The sequence below is a fragment of the Notamacropus eugenii genome, chromosome 1, assembly GCF_028372415.1.
Source record: "Notamacropus eugenii isolate mMacEug1 chromosome 1, mMacEug1.pri_v2, whole genome shotgun sequence".
Taxonomy (NCBI): Eukaryota; Metazoa; Chordata; class Mammalia; order Diprotodontia; family Macropodidae; genus Notamacropus; species Notamacropus eugenii.
This window is the reverse complement of record NC_092872.1, coordinates 368,423,141-368,449,917: the sequence shown is the minus strand read 5'-3', so window position 1 is coordinate 368,449,917 and position 26,777 is coordinate 368,423,141. Positions and strand designations below refer to the sequence as shown.

General features: G+C 40.4%; 1 protein-coding gene across 6 annotated transcripts in view; it reads right to left on the bottom strand.

Annotated features, from left to right (window-relative positions):
* The window catches only part of LOC140518404 (protocadherin alpha-8-like), a 184,215-nt gene that overhangs the window by 42,966 nt on the left and 114,472 nt on the right, over positions 1 to 26,777 (bottom strand). For all 6 annotated transcript variants that reach the window (XM_072630548.1, XM_072630543.1, XM_072630545.1 and 3 more), the window contains exon 2: positions 869 to 927. In XM_072630548.1, coding sequence (XP_072486649.1) covers positions 869 to 927 — 59 coding nt within the window. The remainder of the gene's footprint in view (positions 1 to 868; positions 928 to 26,777) is intronic.

Sequence of the window (26,777 nt, the reverse complement as noted above, 5' to 3'; positions counted from 1 at the left end):
AAAAAATTACATTTAATTTAGGTCCTAAAGAGATGCTCTTGTTCCAGGATAATGTCTGATCCAGATGGATTTGGGACTCCAGTGACTCCACAAGGCTCTTGACCCAACTCAGTCCCAAAGTATTACTACCTTCTTTTGAGCATTTCTGGAGAGATGGCAAATATATGGAAATGTCTGTTTTATTTATTTATTCCTATTGATCAATAACAATGGTTGCAGGAATTTGAAAGAATAAGGAGGTCAGTATTTAATTTATCTGCCAAAAAAGTTCCATATGTGATGGAAATAAAGGGTGACTAACACCATCTATTCACCACATGTTGTTCCTAGGTCTAAGAGTATCAAAAACAATTATAATTTGGGAAGATGAAAGAACAAAGGAAAATGGAAATCAAAGTTGAGAAAGGGAAAGGGCTAGAAAATACTATTCCTCAGGAATGGAAGCTATGAAGTTCTTTTGTTCCCCCCACCCCATGAGATATTGTAAATCTTGACTTGTTTCTACGGTATGCAGATGACTACAGATTTGTCTTAGGATTCATTAAAGGTTGGAACACACATTCTAAGGATCAGAAGGCCAAGGTATCATTTTTAAAAGCTTGCAAATAATCTATACCTATGGGTTATCTACTCAAAGGAATTCTTCTAAGAGAAAGGGAGTACTTTCAGATCCTACAAGGTGCTTTCTCATGAGCCAGCTCTTGACAAGAACCCAGTTCTGACCTTAATGTTTCAGTATGGGAAGGGAAGAAGATATTTGAATTTCACTGGCAAGACAACTGAGGTACCCCAGGCCATGCAGACACATTTTTTGATTGGGCAGCAAAGAGAGTAGATTTCAATCAAAGGAGAGAGGGAAAGTACATACCTGTGCATTCCTGCTCTCAGAGAGGCAGAGTAACGCCAGTCAGGGTTGGGTTGTTTTGGCTGCAAAAACAGAAGAGAATGTTTCTGTTATTTTGGTAAAAACCTCATGTTCCTAGCTAAGTGATAATTTAGTAATATTTTACAGAATACTTCCTAGCATCTTACATAGAAAAACTCTTGGAGGTTAACAGGTGAATCATTTCATTTGCTTCAGTAAAACTAAACCATTGTCTAAACAACATCTTCAGCAGAAAGTTAAACTGGACCTTTGGTAATCAAAAGGCAAATGCCAGCTAAAACCGTGAGGACAATCTATGCATAAGAATCTCCCCCTGAGAATGAATTGAAGCATTCATTATTATAAAACAGAATGGTCACCTGTGAAAGTGCCCTCCCTCTCCCCTATGAAAAAAGACCTCCACCAGACTTCCACAAGGTACAATGGAGGCAGTGACTGCAAGTGTGCTGCAGTCTGGCTGGACTGCAGAGCACTGCAATCCACCACTGGCCTTGCAGACTGCGCAGGTTTCACGGAGGGTAGATGTGCTCAGTCATATCATCAGCATCTGGTACAACCTCAGCTGCTGATTAAAAAGTGGTATCAAATAAGAGTGAAATATAAACCATTAATGGCCCACTGGAGAGCTTTGCCTTGCTTTGCTTGATAATCCTTCCCATCAAAGAATATTTGCTCGGTTCTATTCTCTCTCTCACTAAGCTACTACTCATTAAATTGCTATTTCATCTTGCAAAGGGAGGAAAAACAACTTCCAAAGGTGGCTAAGATATAACAGAGAGAAGCTTAACTCTAGGAAAAATCTCTCTTATTAATAGGGGGCTTGTGCTGGGCAATGTACAAAAAGACTTATTTTTCTCATCTCCATAAACACAAAATCCTAAGTGGAAGAGGTCAGACTACAATTTGATTACATAAGGTTTTATCTTGAGAATCACAGGCTGATTAGAAGCAGCTCAGAAAACACTGAGAGACAAACTCAGCCTTTTATCACTACTCCTATACCATGCCAGAGACAAACCAGAAAAACAGGATCACAATGAAGCCATGGGCAAAAAGATAAATGTGCTGTCTTCAGATGTAGCTATCACTGACCTTGAAATTTGGCATCTCCCTTTCCTATAGCTTATCATAATTAGTAAGCACAAAGCTATCATACAAAACATGACATTAATAAAAACACTTCATTTTCCTAGAGTTCCTTACATTCAAGAAACTTAAAATATTTTATCAACATTTATATGTGCAGTTTCCCAGGAAAGATATATAATGATTCTAATCTCTAGATAGAAAATGGAAAACTCAGTACATCAGAAATTCAGCCAAGGTTGCCAACTCAAGACAAAGATATTGCTATAACTCTGGGATCTTCCCACCCAAGGTCTTCCAATGTCATCTGTCCTCTCAGCCAACTGATTCTGGAAACATTACAATCTGCAAATGGCCTCATCTTTACCATGTGGATTTCTGAAATATGACAATTAAAATTCCCATGTGGCTTACCATTTGAGTACTGTGAAGAACAAATAAAGAACCCTACATTTTCCATCAGTGATCTCACTGGGAGCAAATGATAAAATGTTTGTAAAGCATTTTAAAAATCTGAAAGTGTGACCAAAATATCTCTTATTAATCATTATCATCCTCATCTCACTCCTCCCCATCAGCAGCACTTGTGTTAGCTTGTCAGCTGTGGGAGCCTTCCTTCCAAAAAGATTCTGACATCTGCTAAGTAAATGCTGCCAATTTCTCCAAGATTGGGTACCACGTTTGTGATGAAAATTGCTGTAACTTGTTTCTTGGGTTGGAGACATTAACCCCATTTTGCTGAAGAGCTCAATTTTAGCAGAACTGTTTGTATCAAATTGCTTGAAGGCTCAGCCTATCCCCAAACTGTGCTTACTCAATGACCCATATTTTATGGTGGCTTTTTAGATACACTCCCCTCCAAATCTATCAGCCACAAGCTGTTCCCCAGACCTTCATTCACTTCCTAAGATCATGGTAAAGGAGGAGCTTGTGGCAGCAAGCTGAACTACTCTGGAGAAGCACAAGACTATCTGGTAGGTAATGAGTTTTCCTTTCTGAAAAGGAAAAAAACTGGTTCGTCTACCAATTGATTTAATTTTAGTCAATTAGAGAAATTTAAATAAGAAAAAAAAACATTAAAAACATGGATTTTACCCAGACCTAGATCAGCTTTCAACGGTAAGTTAAAATGTATATCCATTTCTGAGTACCAAGTTTTAGGAAAGATATTTACAAGCTGGGGTGACTACTGAAGAGGGAAATTTAAATAGTAAGAGGATTTAAAACCATGTCATCTAGGGATAATCTGAAAGAAATGAGAATATTTAGCCTGAAGAAGAGAAAAGTTTGAGGAAGCTGGTGTTCATGAACAGGATCTTCATATTTGGAAGAACTAGATTTATTTTGCTTGGACTCAGAAGACAAAACTAGAAACAATGGATGGAAATTACAAAGAGGCAGGGGTTTTTTGTTCACTTTGAAGGAAAACTTCCTAAGAAATGGACCTATTACACAGTAAAATCAATTGACTCATCACTGGAAGTCTTTAGAGGGTCCTACTTCAGGCATAGGTTGGACTAGATGACCTATGACCTTCCAGCTTTCAGAGTCTATAACTAGAACTCTGAAATCAAAATACAAAATTATTTGTCAACAGGTGATATTCTTCCTAGTATAACAATCCTATCTAGTGTTTCAACTGAACAGTTAGACCATTGACTCCCAATCTGTGCTCATTGTTCCTCTAGTGGATTGAAAAGTTATTTCAATAAATCCATCTCATAAATTATTCTGTAAGGTTAGACAAAAACGATTCACATTCATATATATTACTATTTTTTAAACACATCTGGCTTCTACAAGGACTAATAAGAGAATTTTACAATAAACTGAATTCGTAGTATATTTTACCATTCTTCATTTACTCAATCAATGAATACTATTAATTATTTTACATTAAAAAGAAGTCATCATACTCAAAATGGTTGGTAATCATTGTGTTAAGAGAACAATTTAGTTCTTCTGATCTTGTACAGCTAACTCTTGAACTATGTTTAATTTTTTATGAAACAATATAAAATATGGTCTCTTGGTTTAAGAATCGGCACTTTTTCAGATGAACATCATCAGGTCACTAATCACGAAAAGCTCTAGAACATTCATCTGAGTGATGCACTTAAAATATGAGGAGATGTCTGACCTCAGTTATGGTTTCTCTCAGATAATAGAATATAAACAAAAACAAACAAAAACCCAAACATTCTTTTCCCTCTGTGATCTATCCCTCAGATTATTAAGGCTTTTCACCATTTACAATAGAGAAGTATGAATCATCGATCGCCACAAATTGGCTCATTCATAAATCCACAGATTCACACTGAATAATGCACAATAGCCCTATCATGCAAGTACATGTTAAAGCAATAAACAAGGACATTCTGAAAGAGTAAACTATATACAGCATCTCTATGTCCTTTCTAATGGGATTCTATTGATAATTGTGGGAGCCTGGAGACTTCTACTGCAGTTTTCCTAAAGTAGTATGTTATGATAATTGATATAAAGTATCTACCAAAAAAGTGCATGAAACCCACCCTATTCATAGCACTTAGAATGCTAATAGAGATTGGTCTTTTGGTTGATTGAAATAAGGTGATAATAAATATGATAATTCTGTGTGGAATTCATCCCCCAACAGACAGTCATTTGTGTCTCCAACACTCAGGAAACTAAAATTAAATTAACAGGCAAATATGACTTTAAAATATATTTAATGAGTTGCAGCCCACTGGAAACTGCTAGGTCTGCTTAATGTGAGACGCACAGCCTGCCAGCACAGCATTACCCTCTCACTCACTGTTTCCCTTCCCTAGAGCCTGGAGCCCTGACCCTGCAGAGCCAAAAACTGCTGCTTCTGGCCCAGAGAAACAACAGTTCTTTTCACCTTTCAATGTCAGTGAGTTTTGTTCTTTTTTTCTCCCACAGGTTCAAATCCTTAAAGATAAATTACAGTTTTGATCAGATTAAAAGCCCAGTAAAGAAGTACCTTGGCTTTTTACATTTTATATCATGGGTATATATATATATATATATATATATATATATATATATATATACTATATATGTGTGTAGGTAGGTATTTATTCATGTATATATACACTATATATACATATATGTACTTAAACATGTACAGATGTATATATTATATAAAGTTTATACCATATATGATTCCCATTTTCATCAGAGGATGCCTGAAGGTTGGGGGTAGGAGAGGCAGCTAATCTAAAAGTCAGTTTCAGACATGGGCAAATTCCTACCATTTTAGTGATAACTCTAGAACTGATCATATGAATCACATGTTGCTCATGTGCACAGAGTGCATATCAGTGACTAAACAAAATGTTGGCCAAGCAAAGCAGAAACTTAACTTGGTTACTCTGTCAAGAAGTCTACATACCAATACTAAAGCACCAGGATGTCTCTCTGCAGAGCCTGCTGAGTGAAACCAGATGTCCCTTTAATAGCTCATGCCTGTCTCTGAAGGAAGAAGAGGTCAATGACTTGCAAACCGTAGGAAACAGATTTTTCCTCCACAGTCAGTATATGAACATGAAAGCAAAATTAGGGGTAGGGCAGAGCTATGATGTTATTCTACATTGCTTGGGTAGTTCTAAAAGGGCTATTGGAAGAAATTCTTACATTAGCAAATGAGGGAATATACACCTTTTCTCCAAGGTACAGTTAAGGAGCAAGTGGCAAAACAAGGGGGTCTCATTCTCTCTAAATCATAAGGAAACAAAATACCAGACAGAAATTTAAAATAATAAGCCCCATCCCCAGTCCCAGATCCATTTGACCACAGGCTCCCTGTGTAATTTTTATAAAATCAGACTGCAGCATTTCAGGGACAGTCCCCTCTCCTGCCACAATTCCTTAAATTTTTTATTTAATAGAATTATATAATTTTAGGGCTGAAGGGGACCATTGAGACTAACCTATTCATTTCACAGTTAGAGAAACTGAGGCCCAGTAAGATACTCTTTGTAGATTTATGTTGAATAAATTATGCCTTCAGTGCCCCAAAGAATCCTCTTTTGACCTAAAAAGAGTTAGTGCAGCCTTCAGACTCACTCCCAAAGTTTTGCTTATTCACTGACTCTTATTCCTATTTCACACATCAGGTAATAGCTTGCAATCATTTCCACAGACTAAAAGTGCTCAGAAATAACACATTTTTTTCACTGGTATAAACAAGAATAACAGCTAGCATTTATGCTGTGCTTTGTTTTATTATTTTGTTATCTTGTTTGTTATTTCATATGATCCTCATCACAACTCTGGAAGGTAATTACTATTATTCTTCCCATTTTGCAGATGAGGAAACTGAGGCAGACAGAGCTTAAGTGACTTGACTAAAGTCACACAGCTAGTGAGTATTTGAGACAAGATGTGAATGCAGGTCTTCTTGACTTTGGTTCCAGCACTAGGCCACTAAGCTGCCTAAATCCCTGGTATAAGCCCTTTCCTGGACCTCAGTTGCTACAGCTCTCTAGAGGATCCAGAGGATTCTTCACTTTGAAACCTTTCAGACAGCATAGGAGAACTTGGTGATAGAACCAGGGAGCAAACACTTAAGAGACAAAGGCCCTTACTGATCATCTTGGCTGAGTCCTAGAGATCAGAAAAAGGAGTACAGTGAGAAGGGAATGTTCATGCACTGCTCTTCCACATCATAAATTTCCCAAGTAACACAAGCTCTGCGCCTTCCTGAAAGGTGCCAGGAGACAGTGCTGCAGTTAGAGCTGAGCACAAAGGCTACCTCTCCTTTCTGGCTCCACAATCAACTGGATCAGATCCTCCCACTTTTTAGCTCCAGAGACTGACTGAGGAGGAATCAATACAGTATCTATTCTAAGATGGTGATCCTTCTCTCCAAGGCTCCAAATAAGATAGGAACCAGAGATGATGTCATGTAATAAATCCCTCCTGAAGGTCGGATTCTGTTCAGTTGTCAAAGCAGCTTCTTCAGAATTCTCACTGTCCGGGTAATCCAAGAAATGAACTCACTGAAGGTAGAATCAGTGAAAAGTTCATTGCTTGGATTACTTGCTTACACTGAATTACTAGAAGGACAGAGCAATGAACCTGGAAACAGGAAGACCTAGGTCCTAATCCAATAATGGACCCTTACTAGCGTGGGACCCTGAGCAAGTTACTTAACCCCTATTTGCCTCAGTTTCCTCATCTGTAAAATGAGGATAATAATAGCACTTACCTCCCAGGGTTGCTGTGAGGATCCAACGAGTTAATCATAGTAAAGCACTTGGCATAGTGCCTGGCACATAGTAAGTCTAGTTTAAAATGTTAACCATTTTTATTATTATGAGATAATATTTATAAAGCACTTTGCCAATTTAAAGCACTATATAAGTGCTAGCCATCATTTTTGTTGTGGTTATTGTTATAATTACAGAGATAAATAAAGGAGTCTTACACACTTAACCACAGATAAAACACAAGGAAGATATGAAATTTGATGCCACAATCCTCTTTGTCCCTTATATACTCTATACCCAGTGGATGGGTTTTGCAAGACCAGTTAGCAGCAGAGTGTAATGGATAGAGTGCTAGACTCAACATCATAAAGACCCTAGAGCCTAAATCTGTGATACCCACCAATTGGTACCAGAGCCCAGGTTGTTGATACTCCTAAGGGAAACCACTGGACTACATATGGCATCCTCAGAAACTGGGCTATATATGTCATTTATTTCAATTTCTAAGATTTGAACCTGTGCTCAAATCCTGCCTCTGGTATTTATTTGCCATGTAAAGTTGGGCAAGTCACTTAAATCTCTCTCTGCTTCAGGTACATCACCTAAAATGGAACTCTGGTCCCTCTGTCTCATACAATTATTGTGAGGATTAAATGAGAGATATTTTGCAAACCTTCAAGCACTTTACACATGTCAGTTGCTATTAATGTTACTACACTACTATCACAGCAGAAATAAGCATAGCATGAATGCATTTGGATCCCTTTCTAAAAACAGCCTGTCCCTAAACCTCAGAGCTTCTGTTTGCTCTGCCTCAACCCACTCGTGATCCAAAACCTCTGGTTTTACATCTGGAAAATTATAAACAGGAGAAAGAAAACTAGATCCAATAATAAGATATACAAAAGTTTAGAAGCATCTTGATGTGGTAGAACAAGTGTTGAATTATCAGAGGAACTGAGTTTGAATGCAGACCCTGCCACTTACCACCTATTTCCTAATTTGCAAAATGAAAGGTTTGGAGTAGATAACTTTTAAGATCCCTTTCAGCTTTAGACCTTGGATCCTATGGCATTTCAGAGATTACTCTTCAAAGTGAGTGAGTTTGTAATGTCATTTCCCTCTGCTGTCATTCTGTGATTTACTTACTCATTGTACCTGTATCTAGGACCAGCTTGAGAGGCAGAGGTTTAGGATCATTTCATTTACTGATAAGTCTCTGGTAGGAATTTCTCCTCACCTTAATGCTGAAGTTGCCTGGTCAAAATGCATAAGGAAGCCTTTTATGTTATGAGTTAGTATTGACTTAAGATTTTTGCATATGATCCAATATTAATACTCATTTCAATATGAGGCAAAAATGGCTCACATTTCAAACTACCCATATTCTAAACCACAAGGAGGGTAATAGAGTCGCCCCCTTTGTAATGCTGCACTTGTCTACCAACAGGTGGAGCTTTAGCCCTCTTGGTTAGTGCAGAAAATGTGCTTATTCACCACATGTAACAATCCTTTCCCCAATGAGTTCGTGCAGATCTGTTAAGGAATCATCTGCAGTGGCCACATCCAGAGCTAAGCACTTTTCAACAACCTAACATCTTTGCTCACAAAAGCTACAATCTTAGGAATTCTAGTAAATCTTTGATTTACCTGTCATTGCCTTCTTAATCTGCAATCTGTTTCTTATGCCTGCTCAGCATAGACTGACACAAGGTACTCAAGATAAACCTGCCTGCAGTCTGCATAGGGACCATATGCCTTGAAATTGATCACTGATTTATGTTATTAGCCTGCATATAAACTACCTGAAGATTATTACGAACTTAGATTTTCTTGGTGGAAAAAGCAATAAATAATCAACAATATAGCTTAAACCCAATAGAAGTCTCAGTACAGTGAACATTTGGGTGGGGGAAATTATAATTAGCTTCTTTCTGCAGTGTCACTGAAAGCAGGCCCAAATGCTGGTGTCTCAGGAGAGATCAAGTTAATTCTTGCCCATCGGATGGCATTTTAGCTTGTGAAATCCGAAATAAAAAAAAAATTAAGAAATTTGAGGGATAGGTAGACCTTTCCATGAAAAGACTAAGGAACCAAAGTATAGTTCACCTAAGTGTGTGTGTGTGTGTGTGTGTGTGTGTGTGTGTGTGTGTGTTTACAAATTCATACATACTTCCCAACATCCATAAAATGTTCATGTAGAAGTTGGCCTTATGCCTACCTAAATCTCAGGACACTAGTACAGTAAATATAGTATATTTCACACAAATTGGAATCAACATACAATCAGGCATTTATCTTTTCATGGTTGAGCTTCTTGACCTTGGCAGTCTGGGCAAGCCTAAGAACCCCTTTTTCGAGAAATGTTTTTAAATACATAAAACAGGATAAAAAGCAAACCAATGATATTGAAATACAGTTAAAATATAGAAAAACAACAGAGACCTCTATTTAAGAACCAATGATTTCGAGTGAGACATTTACTTTCCAATTCTTTCCTACCAGATGCAATTCAACCTTAGATCCAGAAACCAAACATTTGTAGAGGTAAAGAATTGTCACTTAAAATCACAGGAGATTTTCAAGAAACTATGATGCTTCTGATCAAAACCACAAGAATTAAACCACTGTGAACAGGAAAGCTACAGAGTACAGATTATTGCACTGAAGGTAAATGCAGTGAAATCCTCTTATACTGTATGTGGAGTGCTTGGCAAAAGAGGTGGGAGAAAGGAGGTAGTAACAAGTCCCTTTCCCTCCACACCTTTTCTGAACTTGAACCTGGCTTCACATCTTCTTCTCCAGTCCCCCTGATTTCATATCTTCCCAGTTTCACCAGATAAATAGTAGTTGATTCCCACATAGTTCATTGTGTCCCCCTCCTCCCTTCATTCCCATCCCATCTTCTCCACTTTATACCAGGACTACTGAATGAATTGGGATAGAATGAAAAGGATAGGACAAAAAGTGAGAAAGGAGGGGCCAACTTCCATTCTGTTTTGATAATATAATTAAAATAAAATTAATTTCAGATACATAGGTCATAGACTGAGAGACAGAAGTGAACTTAGAGATTATCTACTCCAACTTCCTCCTTTACTAAATGTGGAAACTGAGACCCAGAATACTTAAGTGACTTATCCAAGGTCACACAAGTAGCGAGTGACAAAAGTTATGATTTAATCTAGGTCCTCTGACTCCAAAATCAAGTAAGTGGGACAGCTCTTTCCAATGTACCTAGTCTGGGTGCCAGGGAGAGCAGAGCATGAAAGAAGATAAAAGGATAGGGACAAATAAGTAAAAAGAAAAGACAAAAGATCATTTCAATATGATGTCAAAATATTCAAATCCATCCCAACCTGAGATCACGAGGAGGCCACGGGAGGAGGGTAGAGAGAGAAGTTTCACTCCATATGACATTTGCACCAAGGAGCTAGATTTCCAATAAAATCATGAACCCCTATTGCTCTAAATTTAATTTACTTTAGTTACTGAAAATACGACTGGAAATTTTTCAATGGACATCCTATGTAATAAACAAGACCAGCCTGCACTGACTGACACCATAGCCACAAAGCTCACAATATGAGTAAGCTTCTTAGTGTGAATGACACAGCATAGATCATTTTTGCTTGGAGCTGCTAATAAATAACTTCTTGTTTTTACCACTATAAAGAATAACACTGATTTTTAGACCTTTTTTCATTTCTTTGCCAGAACTATCTCTCAGTAATTAATAGTTTAGAAAAAAAAAAAACCTCTATTTCTCAATATATTTTTGGAACAGGCCCTAGTACAGCTGGAAGGAAAACTCAATGTGGACAAATTAGTGATCAATCACTGTCTGCAATAATAAAGGAATGGACTTTTATAAAATTGCAATTCTGGAGGGAGAGGGAGAGAGAGAGAGAGAGAGAGAGAGACAGAGAAAGAGACAGAGACAGAGAGAGAGAGAGAGAGAGAGAGAGAGACAGAGAGAGAGACAGAGAGACAGAGAGAGACAGAGAGAGACAGAGAGAGACAGAGAGAGACAGAGAGACAGAGAGAGACAGGGAGAGCTGAGCAAATGGACTTTGAATTCCAAACAGTTATGGGAAACTTGGGTTAGTGAGAGATGCCCACAGCTAATTCCAACATGAATAATTATGCACAAAACTCAGAGGACCAGTATTTGGCCAGAATTCCTGGCCACCACCCTTACAGCCTCACCTCATTGGGAGTAGTGGACTCATTTTTAAGAATGATCAGGTTCTGTGCGCTCTGCCCACTTTGACCAGTCAGATGTCTGCTGTCAGTCACCACTGCATGTGGCCCAGGGCCAGTCTGGGCCCCTGTGTTGTAAAACATGAATGTGTCGCTTCCTGAACCTGTTGTTAGACAGGCCTTATAGCAATAGGTCTTAGTGAGGGAACCATTTCCCCGAACCTCAATGAAGTGAGGCTGAACTTTCAAACCATGTGGGATCCTTGCATCAATGTTGTTGTTAGCTTGTTTGTAGAGTTCTGCAGGACACCTCTCCCTGACCCCGCAGAAGCCCCCACAGCATGAGGTGCCATATGCAGTGTAGTGATAGCATTTGATAATAGTCAAAACAATGATTGTCAAAAGGAATATAAACGAAACTGTGCTCAGTGCAATAATGAGATAAAGGGTAATCTCTGAATATGTCCGAGTGTTCTTAACATGTCTTCTGGTATCAGGGAGTATTTTTGACACCCTGTCCACTACAACAACCGTAATAAGCACTGAGGCAGACAGGGATGGCTGTCCATTGTCCCTGACCAGAACTGTCAGATTGAAAGTGGACATACTCTCATCACCCAGTTTCCGGGTAGTCCTTATTTCTCCTGTGTGGAGCTCCACTTTGAAAAGGTCAGGGTCAGAGGCCTGGGCTAAGTAATAGAAGAGCCAAGCATTTTGCCCTGAGTCTGAGTCCATGGCTATTACCTTGGTGACCAAGTAGCCAGCCGAAGCTGTTCGAGGAACCATCTCCATGGCCATTGATGAATTGGTTGAGGTAGGATACAAGATCTGTGGAGCATGGTCATTGGCGTCCACTACATATATATTGGCAGTGACTGTACTGCTCAGTGGAGGACTCCCCTTGTCCCGGGCCTCCACAATCACATCAAACTCCCTCAACTTCTCATAATCAAAGGAGCTGACTGCATAGATGTTACCAGTTACCTCATTTATGGACACATAGGAGGTGACTGGCAGCCCTTGGATTTCCTTCTCCAAAAAGGAATAGGTTACCTCAGCATTCTGGTCGGCATCTAGGTCTGTGGCTTGCACGGTGCATAGCAGCGACCCGGGGACATTGTTTTCGGGGACATAGACTGAGTATGCAGCTTCCTGGAAACGTGGAGGGTTGTCATTGATGTCAGAAATCTCCACCCGGATAGTCTGTTGGGAGGTAAGCTGAGGAGTCCCTGCATCAGTGGCTGTCAATGTGATGTTGTAAGCAGCCACTCTCTCCCTGTCTAGTGGACCACTCACCTCCAAGGAATAGGAGTTCCCTAGCCCATTGAGTCGGAAAGGCAGAGAAGCTGGGAGGGTGAGGCTCACCCTTTGGTTGGAGCCAGAATCCTGGTCGTTGACACTCATAAAGGCGACCACTGTGCTAGGCATGGCATCCTCAGACACCGGGCTATACACATCACTGACCACCACCTCAGGGGCATTGTCATTCACATCCACGATATCCACCAGTACCTTGCAGTGACCGACCATGGGCACAGGGCCTCGGTCAGTGGCCTGCACGTAGATCTGATAGGAAGAGGCCTCTTCATAGTCTAAATTCCCACTCACTCTTACCTCTCCAGTCACTGGGTTGATACTGAAGAGTTGCCTCTCCCTTTCAGAAGTGTAGCTGCTGAAAGAGTAAACCAATTCGCCGTTGGAGCCCTCGTCTGGGTCTGATGCATTCAACTTCACCACCAGGGTTCCCGGGGGTGAGTCTTCCCTCAGTTGAAGACGATAAGTAGATTGGTCAAAGGCGGGAGAGTTGTCATTGGTGTCCAAGACATTCACGAAGATCTGTGCAGTGCCCGAACGTGGCGGGCTGCCCCCGTCCACGGCTGTGAGGACCAGGCGATGCAAAGTAGTCTGCTCTCTGTCTAGGCCCTTGCGCAACACCAACTCCAGCACCTTACTGTTCTCCTGAAGGGGCTTGAGGTCCAGGGCGAAATGCTCGTTGGGGCTTAGTTGATAGCTCTGCACCGAGTTGGTCCCCACGTCCGGGTCCTGCGCGCTCTCGATATGGAAGCGCGTCCCCGGAGCCACCGACTCACTCACCTCCAGCTGGTAATCCGGCCGCGGAAAGCGAGGCGAGTTGTCGTTGATGTCCAGCACCTCCACCTCGACCGCACTCACCGCCACAGGGCTGTGGGCCAACACCTCCAAGTGGAGCAGGCAGCGGGGCCGTTGCTCGCAAAGTGCCTCTCGGTCCATGCGCTCGTTGACGAAGAGCTTGCCATTCGTTAAGTCCAGTTCCAGGTATCGCGGGCTCGGTGCGCCCAGGTGGTTAATACGCAGGCAGCCCGGCCCCAGACGCCGCAGCTCGAGTCCCAGAGCACTGGCCAAGTTTCCTACCAACGAGCCGGGCTCCTGCTCTTCTGGCACTGAGTAGCGCAACGGGGAGGCCTCTGGGCCCGGCAGCAGCATCGCCAGCAGCAGCAATAGCAGCACCGGGGACTGGAGCACCAGGAGCAGCGGGAGCCCCGTAGCCTCCGACCCACGCCGGGGACCCTCAGCCTCCATAGCCGCCAGCCGCCAGGGCAGCCGCGGAGCCGGCTACTCAAGAAAAAGCTGCCTCAGCCCCGACCCCGCCTCCGCCTCCGCTCCCGCGGCCACCGGCTCTTTCGGGGTTCTTACATTAGCAGACATCTCCGGCCGCTTCCAGTGCCGCACGCCGCCGCCGCCGCCGCCCCTGCCACGGTATCCGGGCCTCTCCACCGGCACTGCTGCCCCACACCCCGGCCCCGCCCGCTCTGCTTGGGGCCTCTCGGCAGCTCCAGCCCAACCTTGCAGTGCCCGGCCGTGGCTCAGCTTCCTGCCAAAGCTACTGCCGCTGCCGCTCAGGGGGGAGGGAAGATGAAGGAATAGGAGCAGAGGGGGAGGAGCGCCGAGTGGTCTCAGAACGAATTCAACACCGAGGCGGCGGACAGCGACCCGAGCCGCCCCGCCCAGCCCTCAGCCCCAGCTGTACCCAGGCTCTCTTCTTTCCCCTACCGAACCAGCTCGAAAACAAATGAAATAGAAATAGAACATAATTGGAAAAGAGCCACTCCCTTTGTTCCCGTCTCACCCCCACCCTACGGCGTCCCCCACCTCCGCCACCCGCCACCCAAGACTTTTCATCGGCCTAAAGGGTTTTTTCAAGGGCTGATTTCCGGTGGTGAGGAGTGGAGGTGGGGTAGAAAGAGATGGAAAACACCGCCCAAAATGGATAATAAACTGGACTCCGGGCGTGAAAGATAGGGAGTTGGCCCCGAATCTGTAAAGACCTGGATTCAAGTGCCGCCTCTGTCGAGTACTGACTGTGAACCTGGACGAGTTATTAATCTCTCAGTACTCTAGGTAACTTCTCTAAGGCTAAGTTGCAGACTAGGTACCAGTGAAATGACGTGTCCAGTCGCTATTCTCACCGGCAGTGACTCAGAATGAGTCTCCAAGTATAATTTATACAAATTTATATAATTTATAAAAATTCAACACTGAAGCAGTCTTCATTTAAAAAGATAATTTAGGTAATGTATTTAGTAAGCACTAAACAAATCTCTGCAATTGTTACATGCAGAGGGCCTAGTAATCTGTATTAGGAAAACTCTATGGGATGATTGGTGGAACAAGGTGAATCTTTCTACAGATCTTTCCTGGAAAGACTCCCAAACACTGCACAGTGTTTGACATCTATGAGGAGAGGGAGGGAGAAATAGAATGCAGCAGAAAACCAAGAACATGTAGGTATATGACTACACATGATAGATATAAGTGTAAACATATATGGAGGGGGAGAAGACAAAGGGCAGGAGAGAGGGAGCTGAATCTCATTCCCACATCACCGACTGCCTAATGAACTCTGGCATTTATCTAAATAGTTGATGCTGAAATCGATACCTTTTCGTTTCAGAGGTGTAGCTGCTAAAGGAGTTAGGAACACACAAGTTCACTATTGAAGCTCTCAGTCTCTCGAATACTGAACTCAACATCTTCCTTACTAAATCTTTTCCTTCCCCAACTTCTCTTTCTGTTCTAAGTGCCACCATCCAGTCACTCAGGCTCAAAGTCTCAGTCATATGTCATTCTTCTCTCTCTTTATAACCCTCCATATCCAATCAGATGCCAATTCTTGTCAATTCCACCTGCAGAATATCCCTCACTCCCATCCTTTTATTTTTACTCTAGCTTACTTTAATACTTTACTACTCTTCCTTCCTCTAGTTGCTATGTTGGGTGTGTCTCTTTGGTCACCAGAATGGAACTGTTAGAGTGGACCATTTATTAATCCTGGCACATTCCTGTTTCCTTTGTGACTTTTTGAGAAAAGTATCAGGAAAGTTACCAGCCTCAAAAGTGCTGGCAGAAAAGGAAAGCAGGCCATGAGTGAGGAAGACAGAAAAATCAGCTTTTCTTGTGGGTGACTCAGTATATGGCACACAGCGGGTGCTTAATCATAGTTTTTGAATGAATTGGAGTGAAGAAGGTGAATGAAGCTCCCAGAGAAGAAGAGATAAAAGAGGAAATAGTGGATAGGGCCAAGACCTGGATTTGAATCCTGACTCAGACACTTCTTAACTATCTGATCCTGGGGAAGACCCTTAATTTCTCTTAGCCTCATCTCTAAAATGAGAATTAGAACAGAACCTCCCCCATAGAGTTGTTGTAATCAAATGAAATAGTATATGAGGTGGTTCCAAAACCTTAAAATAGTACACAAATACTAGATATTAACAAATAATGATGTGTAGTTCACAGTTCTGTTAATGTTAACATTTCTATCAAAACAACTTTTGTGAGGTGAAGGGGGCTATGAGTATTCTTATCCCCAATTTCCAGATGAGGAAACTGAGTCCCTGCCCATGATTGTATGATTAGTAAATTCTAGAGTTGGTCAGGATTTAAACTCGGGTGTCCTGACTCTCAAACCCATTTCTAGTAGACCATGGTTCCACACCCATAGGTTCCTAATCAGTGTTTGAGAAGCATAGACTATCTGGATCCATGTCCTTCCTGTGAGTTTTATGACCCAAGAGGGGTCTTCATCTTCCCAGTTTAATTTTTTCTTTTTTTTTTTTTTGATTAAAGGATGGCTTGAGTAACTACTTAAAGAAGCCTATTCATTGAATGGGTGTATCTGATTCAAACTGAGAATGTGATAAGACCTTAGCCTCATAGGGCCAGGGTCTCCCATTGCGGACTCCCATTGCATCCTGGGCCATCTTCAGTCATCCTAATGAATATCAGGCTACTGGACCCAGACGGCTCAGGAGAAGAAAGTAAGATTGGAAACCTTGCACAGCCCTCCCTCACTCAAATCAAAGTCAACTGCAAGTCATGTCATCATCTTGATGTCATGGTCCTCTTCTAGAATGAAGGCCAAACACAACAACAACAACAACTCTAGCTGCTAATCAACTTAGTTCAGGTCTCACCTCTGTCCTTGGGACTATGTTAATGGTCTTCTAATTTGTATGCTTTCTTTCATTATCTCCTCTCCAAGCCATCTTCCACAAAGCTTTCATAATTCTCTTCCTAAGGCATGGGTCTGTCCATTTCATCTCTCTTCCCAAAGCTTTCAATGGCTCCCTGTTGCCTATAGGCTTTAAGACTTTCCACAATCTGGCCCCAGTCTACATTTCCAAGCTTTTTTTGCCATACATTCCAGTCAAGCTGGACAACTATTCAATTTAATTCAGTTCCAATAACTGTTGAGAAAATTCTTTTTCCCTCTAATTCTGTTCTTCCCTACAGGCAGTCCTTCAAACCTGGAATATATTTCTTACTCACCTTCCCCTCACAGAATCACACCCCACCCCATTCTTTAAAAATTCCATTCAAGTGTAGGACTTCCTCCAAGAAGTCTTTCCTGATCTCTTCAACTAAAATGGTTTCTTTTTCCAATGGGAGCTTCTTGGGGAATCATAGGACCATAGATTTGGAGCCAGAAAGGTAGGAGAAAGGTCAATGAAGAGAATAAGCATTTTCTAGCTTCCACCCTGTGCCAAGCAGTGTGCTAAGTGCTTTATAAATATTCTCTTGTAATCCTCGAAACAACCCTGTAAGGAAGATGCTGTAATTATCCCTATTTAACAGTTGAGGAAACTGAGGCTAAGATATTCTCTCAGGGTCACATAACTAGTAAGTATCTGAGGCTGGATACAGGTCTTCCTGACTCTAGGGCCAGTGTTCTAACCATGGCACAAACTGGCTGCCACAAGACGCTAGTTGAAAGGGATCTTATGGGACATAATATGCCATTTTTCCCCTGTAGTCCTCTAATCCAGCACAGTGCTAGATTACATAGTAAATTTTGAACTAAATTGACTTCTGGTTTTTAAGAGATTGGTTTTTAAGAGCCTCTAACATTACCGTAAGAGTGACCCTTACTTAGACTAGTATTCATGCCCAATTATTTATTTGTTTATTTTATATGTTTATATTTTGCAAACAGAAAATATTCACCATCCTGGTTCCCATGACTGATTCTCATACTCTTTAGAGCTTAGAGATTTCTGTTGTCACTTCTTTATCTCTATTTCACATTGCTTCCTCTCTAATTGTTCCAGCCTTCTCTCTATACTGCGGTCTTATTTCCACTCCAGACTCTTCTATCTCAGAATAATTATGAGTAATGATAAATTTTTTTGTTTGGTTTTTTTATTCTGCTTTTTTACTCTTCCCTCCATTTCCCCATTTCCTGATAGCTTCTTGCTACATCCTTAGCAGAGTCTCCTTTGCCCTGGGAAACTTTTCCTTACTAAGGGAGAACATGAAACAAGAAAACTATAAGATACTCTGGCATAATGTGCTACCCTGCTTATGTTAGAGGAAACTAGGAAGACCTGGACTGTGGAAATCCAGACTCACAAGATTTTGTGTTCTAGACTTGTTGTTCACTTGTTTTTCAGTCATGTCCTACTCTTCATAACCCCATTTGGGGTTTTCTTGACATAGATTCTGGACTGGTTTGCCATTTCCTTCTCTAGCACATTTTAGAGATGAGGAAGCTGAATCAAACAGGGTTATGTGACTTGCCTGGGGGTCACACAGTTAGTAAATATCTGAGGTCAGATTCAAACTCAGGAATATTGAGTCTTCCTGACTCCAGAGACTTCCTGACTCCACTGCGCTACCTAATTGCCCATGTTCTGGACTAGTGCACCATAACTTTCTTTTGGTATCCACTCATCTTGCTATCAGAGCTTCTCTATACTGCCTCCATTGGTGTCCATCACATTCCCAAAGGATATTTTTTTCCTCTTCCTTCCATTGTGTTCCTTTTCTCCATTCTGACCATATGGTTCCAGATAATCCTTCTGTCTGTCTTTTATCAGTGTTGTGTATTTTTCTCCTGGTCTTTTCTTACTTCAAGGATGCCAGGGTAGAGAGTCACATTTATTATACTCTTTTCCTTAGCATCTCTGTTCCGCCCTCTGTCTGAGTCTTCCCTGAACTCTTCCCTATCTGCTTCCACATTTGCTTCATCCACTGTTGTTGTTTTGAGAATTTGAACTCAAATAGCCCTGGACTTTCAACTACACTAATGGGGGAACTGGCCTATGTCTTCATACATTTTGTTTCTGAAGACAAATGACATGTAAATGGAGGGCAGTTATAAACTGTCAAGAAGAAAATAACCTTTGCTTTCACCTCATTATCTCAACCCTAGTACTCCCCCTTCATAGACGCTGCAATCTCTGCATGGTGACTCAAAGGTCTTGCTTCTGGGCTTTGATCATTCCTGACTTTGTTTAGTAGATGAATCTCTTTGAGATGAGGGAGGTAAAAAATTTTTTCTGAAAGTTCACAGGAGCCAAACACAAAGTGAAGGTGAGTCCTTACTGAGGCCCAGAATTTGCTTTCACAGGACATAAACTAAATTGTCCCCCTCTAATCTATCAAGATTAAAAGCCTCAACTTGATGCTTAGTCTCTCAGTGATTTTGAGGGTACTTACAGCTGAGGTCTTTGTAACACATCAGACATTTCCAAGAGGAATGTGGCATAAAAAACTAAATTGCTTGCCATCTGACTCCACATTGATTTTTCTCCAAGCACTTTCCTTCAAAGCCAACCTTTCAAGCAGGTGTTTAAGGGGCAGAACTTTTGCTCAGAAATATCAACCTTGTTCTCTTTATTTTGCCAGCACAGATTTATTCCTTTTAGCTTTAAATTTTTCCCTATTAAATACAAGTAGGTTGTGTTAAGTTTTATCAGATGATCATTAGTGTCTTGAAGAGAACTTGGAATCAGACAACCTGGTTCAGACCAAGAGTTCCTGATTCCAGATCCAGAATTCTCTCCACCATACAACATCAGTACTATATTAGCTTCATGAGTCTAGGCAAATCACTTAACCTTTCTGATCCTCATTCTTTTTTAATTTTTTAATTTTTTAAATTTTTAATTAAATTTTTAATTTAAATTTTAAAATTTTTTTTAAAATTTAATTTTTTTAAAAAGAGATCATATATTTTTGTACCACTTGTTCTACTGGGTTATTATGAGGCAAGCAAAAAAATTGTGAATGGTTATTGCTCTTCTTAGCGTCCAGCTCAGAGTAATACCCTTTGGGAATGTGATGGACACCAGTGGAGGCAGAATAGAGAAGCTCAGATAGAAAGATGAGGGGACATCAAATTTAAGTCACCTCCCCACTCACTTTACAACTTTGCCTAGAACTGACCCTGTCCTTTGAGATTGTGTCATCAAGGGTGAGGTAGAGAGAAGAGTGGAGGGTGGGAATATTTCTAAAGGATTTCTCAGAAGGCCTTTGCCATTCTAAAAGGAACAAAAATTGGTCAGTTGGAAGGGAGAGGGGTATTTATATTTTATTTTATTTCAGCAATATTGCACATGATATGCCAACTCCCATCTTTATTTTAGTTTATGCTGCTCCAAGGCATAGAAAGTGAACTTTCCCATTCCATTTTTCCAACATCCTTTATGAACTTCAAAACCCATGCAAAGATCCATCTCCTCTGATTCTTTCCCTTCTTAGAACTTAGAATAGTAGTTGTAGCAGCAATTCATATTGATATCACACTCTAAGTTTTGCAAAATGTTTTCCTCACAACTGCTCCCCTTCCAGTTTACCCTTCAGGCTAACTAAGTAACGCTTCAGTGACCTCTTTTGGCTCTAAACCCAAACCTTTCTATAAGGCCTGAAAGACAGCCCTTTTCTTAATGGCTTCCTCACCCTCTTCTATTCATCACTGAATCATGGCTTATTTTGAGTTATAACAAAAATTACATTCTTATTTCTCTACCAAAAGAATGAGACTCACAACCGGCAGAGGAAAGTGGCCCAATAAAGAAGGACATGCCTCACTCCCATCCTAGCCTATAAAGTAAACTGTGGAACAGCCTCTCCCAGCAAACAATCTCTTTCTTCCTTAATTATGTTTGTAAAACACATCCACTGTGAGGTCAGCAGTCATACCGGCAATATTAATCAGAGCACAGAAGGGAAGAAAAGGCCACCAGAAAAACACAGAAGCTTTGTGACCTCCCCATTGTTCACATCAGTTTTGTCTTCTCCATACTTAGCACCATGACAAGGCACCTTCACTTGCCAGCAAACTTGCCCTCAACCCCTTTAAAATAAAGAGCAGGAATTTGGAGTCTACTGTATCCACTAAGCAATGGTGCAATATTCATAAGCTGAATCAGGCTTTGGTCTAATTCAGAAATACCAGTTAAATTTCATTTAAATTTGGTGCTGCTCTGTGACTTCGATTCACATGCTACACATTTCAAAAGAAAATGAATGTTTTTCCTGTGATTAATGAAGTCCAGGACAACTAAATTGTCTCCAGATCATCAGATCCCCTTGTCCTTTATCCATCCCATACTTGGCTGCTTCTGTAAGTATAACATCTGACGAGCAGGTGAGTAGAAGAGAATTTATTCCAAGTGTAGCAGAGTGAATTTTCTATAACACTCAGCTATCTTCCTTGAAAGATGAGCTTTTGGAGAATGGTCCTCTAATCTAGTTTCATGTAGGTAACAATCATACACATTTAAATATCACCTAAGCTGTACATGGTGGAGAAGGAAATAGCAAATGACTCCAGTATCTTTGCCAAGAAAGCCCCAAATGCAGTCACAAAGAGTCGAACACAACGGAAAACAACTCAACAACAAAAGCTTTACGTGGACAAATTATATCCTAGAGCATTTATTGAGCTGCATCCAGACTGCCTGCTATGGATTTGGAATAGTAGCTGCCCCCTTGTTAGACATCTCCCCCTTTTGGAGAGTTAGATGAATGTGGATGGCATATGAGCTCCACTGTTACCATGGTTAATCAGGAGTTGTTTAAATTTAAGAGATAAAATGAAGTTTTTACTTCAATTCTGCTAGTTCTCTCTCTGATTGTAATCATGCATGCACTTATGTAAGTAGCATATATGTACATATACATATGTTTATACTTTCATGTATGAAAATTTGGACTAGTGGATAGAGAGCTACCCTCAGATGCAAGAAGATCTAGATTCAAGTCCCATCCTGGACACACTTTGGCTAAGGGAACATGACCAAAGTGTTTTAACCTCTGATTGCTCCCAGGAAATTCCCTAAAACTATAAATTGTAGAGAAAGGACAGATCTGCAGTGGGAGAGGAATTTCCTTACCAATGAAGTCACATGTCTAGTCATGTGGAAATGTATATATAGATAAAGATATATAGATAGAGCTAAAGAGATATATAGGTATGTGTGTGTGTATATACACACAGACATACACATACATCCCTCACATCAACACATAGATGCATGAGGGAATATACATTTTTAAAGTTTTTTATCTAGACATTTAGTATTATAAAATTACAAAGTCACAGCTTTATTTTTTTCCAGTAAATTGGGATACTATTTCTCTTCAAGGGATTTGTCTGAATAGACCTTGAATAGGGAGAGAGAAAGGAAGTGTGTTGATTCCCCTTAACTTTCACCAATACTCTTCTTCACTCTTCTGGATAGGACTGGGCTACCTTGTGGGCAATTGTTGCATTTTCTTTTGCATTTAAGCTGCTGCACTCGTGCTTTGCTACAAGGAACCCCACAGAAAATACTGGCAGAATTGATTTCTTCCTTTTTCAAAGTGCAAGTCTTTTCATTGGTGGTCAAATTGGCCTAGTAGGAATTCAATGCTTTTGAAGTTGCCTCATTAGTGGGGTCTCTACTAAAACATGCAGAGTTTGCTAATGGTAATTGCAAGTAGAGAAATCATAGGTTCTAGAACTTTCTGAATTTAATGCCAAAGCCAATATGGCTTCCTTCTCAGCAAGGAGCTAGTACATAGGCACTGGAAGAAAACAACAGTGGGCTTTCAGCTTTAAAGAATCCCACATCTAAGAAAGAAAGAAAGATAGAAAGGAAGGAAGGAAGGAAAGAAGGAAGGAAGGAAGGAAGGAAGGAAGGAAGGAAGGAAGGAAGGAAGGAAGGAAGGAAGGAAGGAAGGAAGGAAGAGTTTCCCCATAGTTTTCTATTCCTGAAATTCTACAATTAGAGACTCATTCTTTTAGCTTAACAACATTTCTTCCCCTATTTAAAAGCAGATACTTCTAAAGGAGGTTTTACCAGTTTTATCAGCCTGGAAAAGAATGAAATTATTGACTCCTTTCCTGATATTAGGTTTGGATGACAAGGAGAATATGATGGCATTGGGTATCTGAGGGGGCACCACCAAGTTCAGAAGAAAGGGAACAAAGTTGGTATTATTGAAAGCCATCTCCACTGATTTCACAATTATGCCTTGAGCTAGTAATATTAGACAAAATCCAAAAAAACATAAACACTGCTTTTAGTGGAACAGGATTTCATTCTACCAATAATGGCAAGCATTGTGGAATTTATTCTGTCCACTTAAAAGCATCAGGGATCAACCTGACCAAAATCATTGGAATAATACCCCACCTCACATTCCATCACTTTTAACACGATGTGAAATCATGTATAGTAATACTTCAAAATGTTTCACAGTTTTAGAAGCACAATCCAAAGTTTTAGTATAGAAAAAGGCCAGAAAAATGTTGCAAGAACGATGATATGCATTACATAAATGAAAGCCTTGTCAACAAACACAAGAAACATTTCTTTAGCCAAGATGAACTTATGCACACTGGAATAACAGAATCTTGGAGCTGGAAGGAACCTTAAAAAAGCATCCTAATTCAACCTTTCATTTTATAATTGGGGGAAAAAAATTAAGCCCTGAAGTTTCAATCAATTTGCCCAAGCATAGACAGCTTATGCTTAAGATATATGACAGAGGCAAAACTAGAACCTGAATGTCTTCATGTACACATTTCCTTTCCTCTGTGCCATGCCTCTTGGGGAGAAAGGCACAGAACCTTTACATTGATAGATCATAAAAAGAAATGATTTACTGTGACTAGATAGTATTCCAAGAAATGACCATTCCATGTCTCAAAATAATACGGTCACACAATTTTGTGGGGACCACACAGTGCTGATACAAAACTGATGAGCAGATGAAGCATCCCTAAGGTGGGCTAAAATCAATATAAATGCCAGAGAAGGCTTTGATATATCACTTATCATACTGAGATTAAAAGAATAATAATAGTTGCTGATGATGAGTAGTAATGGTATTACCAACAAATCCTGTATTCACTGACTCCAGATAAGATTTTTACTTAAGGATTCCATTAACCTAACAAGAAATGATGAAAAGCTATTTATTGGTACAAGTAAAAGACACTAATCTAAAGATGCCACATTGGGATGTTTTCATTCCCACATGTGGCACTAACAAGGACACAAGCTGTTGAACCCATGCCCCTCTCTACCATAGCACCCTGCTATGATGACACCAAGAAAGTAAGTGAAAGGCTTTCAGTTTTTTAGAAGCTATATAACTTTGAAAAGAAATACTTTTCATGAAGTTCTACAAAGAGGCTCCTTGAGGAGTAATTAGGTGAGTTGTCTGCCTCCATCTTCGAGAAGATGCCATATGACCTCTGGGCTAGAAGCCAGTCTTGCTTCCCTTTGATGTCTTGATCCCCACCAGTTTTATGGAACTGCAGTGATCTGAAATAGTGACTCTTAACTCAAGAAGAAACTGGAGCAAGATTGGCATGGGTGAAGGCAGAGCAGCCACAGAGAGTGGCTGTTTTTTCCATTCAGAAGGTTTTCTGTAAAGCTTTGGTGGCTCTGGTAAGAGGCAGCTAGGTGGTGCAGTGGACAGAGCACCAGTGGAGGAGTCAGGAGGACCTGAGGTTAAATCCCCGCTCAGACATTTGACACTCACTAGCTGTGTGACCTTGGGCAAGTCACTTAACCCCAATTGGCTCATCTCCAGTCATTCTGATGAATATCTGGTCATTGGATTCAGATGGCTCTGGAGGAGAAGCAAGGCTGGTGACCTGCACAGCCCTCACTCACTCAAAACAAAGTCAAGTGCAAATCATGCCACTATTTCTCTGATGGCATGGCCTTCTTCTTCAGCAACGAATGACACACTAGACACCAGCAATTTTCAGGAACATGTTTTCATAACTTTTGTGTTAATACTAGATTTTTAAGAGATTATACTATATGAAAAAGACAGTGAGTTGAATCCTCCAATTATTTTGGAGGTTCCATAAAATGGTCTGATTGAAAACTTACCACTACCTCTTAATGGCTTCCTATTTACAAATTCTGGTGCAAGATACCAGGCAACTTAAGGAAAACATGACTTTTTTTTCCCTTGGTTGTCTATATATGATCCATCAAAAGGACTTAATGACTGAATTATCCTGATGATTGCTAATAATAAACAGCATTTTATATATTAAACAACCACAAACATATGTGAGCCAATTTCTAAGAGAACAAGACTAATTCTTAGTGAACAATAATAGACAAACCACTAATTAAGTACTATCCTTATCTGATTAAATAAGACCTTCATTGAGTGAGGTCTGTATTTACTTATAAGTCTCTGAAATGACAGAGGGAACAGAGAAAGTTTTCTGTATTCCTAGATTTGTTCTTGAGATCACTTCTGGCTTCCAGTATTGTCACTAGAAACATGTTCCAAAGATCCATCTACTATCGTAAGCCCATTATTCCTCTGTTGGCCCTGTCTCTTCTCTGCTCCAACTCTTGGGCTTTCATCCATAGAATTAAATAAGATGAGAATTTGGCCCTAAACAACATCCTCTTTCCCAAGTAGGTTAGTGTGCCAAATTATTCATTGGGCCAAGTCCATTTGTTTTATTTCTACATTTTTCAGACATCACTGAGACAGATAGATTTTGATTAGCTGACAGAGAAAAGACACTTAGAGACTTGTCTGAGTGAAGACCATAGTTTCCCCTTTTTATAGCCTTTCTATCACTAGTTGTTATATGACAAAATCTGTGTGACTGAAAGATATATGGAATTACCTTGTAAGCTCTTATTCCTGAACATATTTAACCAAAGATGTGCAATTTAGCCTAATAATACAAAACTATTCATATACAATTGAAGCCTCTGAAAGATAATTGGGTGTCGTATACTGCCTTGGACACTTAATAGTTGTGTGAAAGGCAAACTTCTTGACCTCTCTCAGTATCAGTTTTCTCATTTAGGAAAGGAAGGTAATAATATTACCTAATTCACAGAGGTGTTGTAAGGGTCAAATGAGAGGATATATGTACAGCATTTTGTAATGCTTAAAGTAACATATAAAGGGTAACATTAAAAAATTAAGCCTTTGATTTTATTTTTCTCTTCTCCATATAGACCAGGGGTGGGGAACCTGAAATCTCAAGGTCACATGTGGCCCTCTAGGTCCTCAAGTGCAGTCCTTTGACTAAATCTAAACTTCACAGAATAAATCCCCTTAATAAAAGGATCTGTTCTGTAAAACTTGGACTCAATCAAAAAGTCACACCCAAGAAGATCACATGTGGCCTCAAGGTTGCAGGTTACCCACGCTGGTGCTTGTTTTTTAATCATTTCAGTCATGTCTGACTCTTTGTGACCCCATTTAGAGTTTTTCTGGCAAAGACCCTGGAGTACTTTACCATTTCCTTTTCCAACTCATTTTACAGATGGGGAAACTTAGGCAAACAGGGTTAAGTGACTTGCCCAGGGTCACTCAGGTAGTAAGTGCCTGAGGCCAGATTTGAACTCACAAAGATGACTTTTCCTAACTCTAAGCCCACTCTGCCTACTGCGCCTCCAAGTTGCCCCTTCCCCAAAGTGTTACGTTTGTTATTAATATATAAATATGCTCCTTGGTTTTCTGTTGAATTGATTTATAGCTATAAAGTCTTTCTCTTTCTATTTTAATGATTTAAATTGATGGCCTATAATACTTTTGTCCTGGGAAAAAACTGTAAAAGAACTAAAGTTGATCTTCTC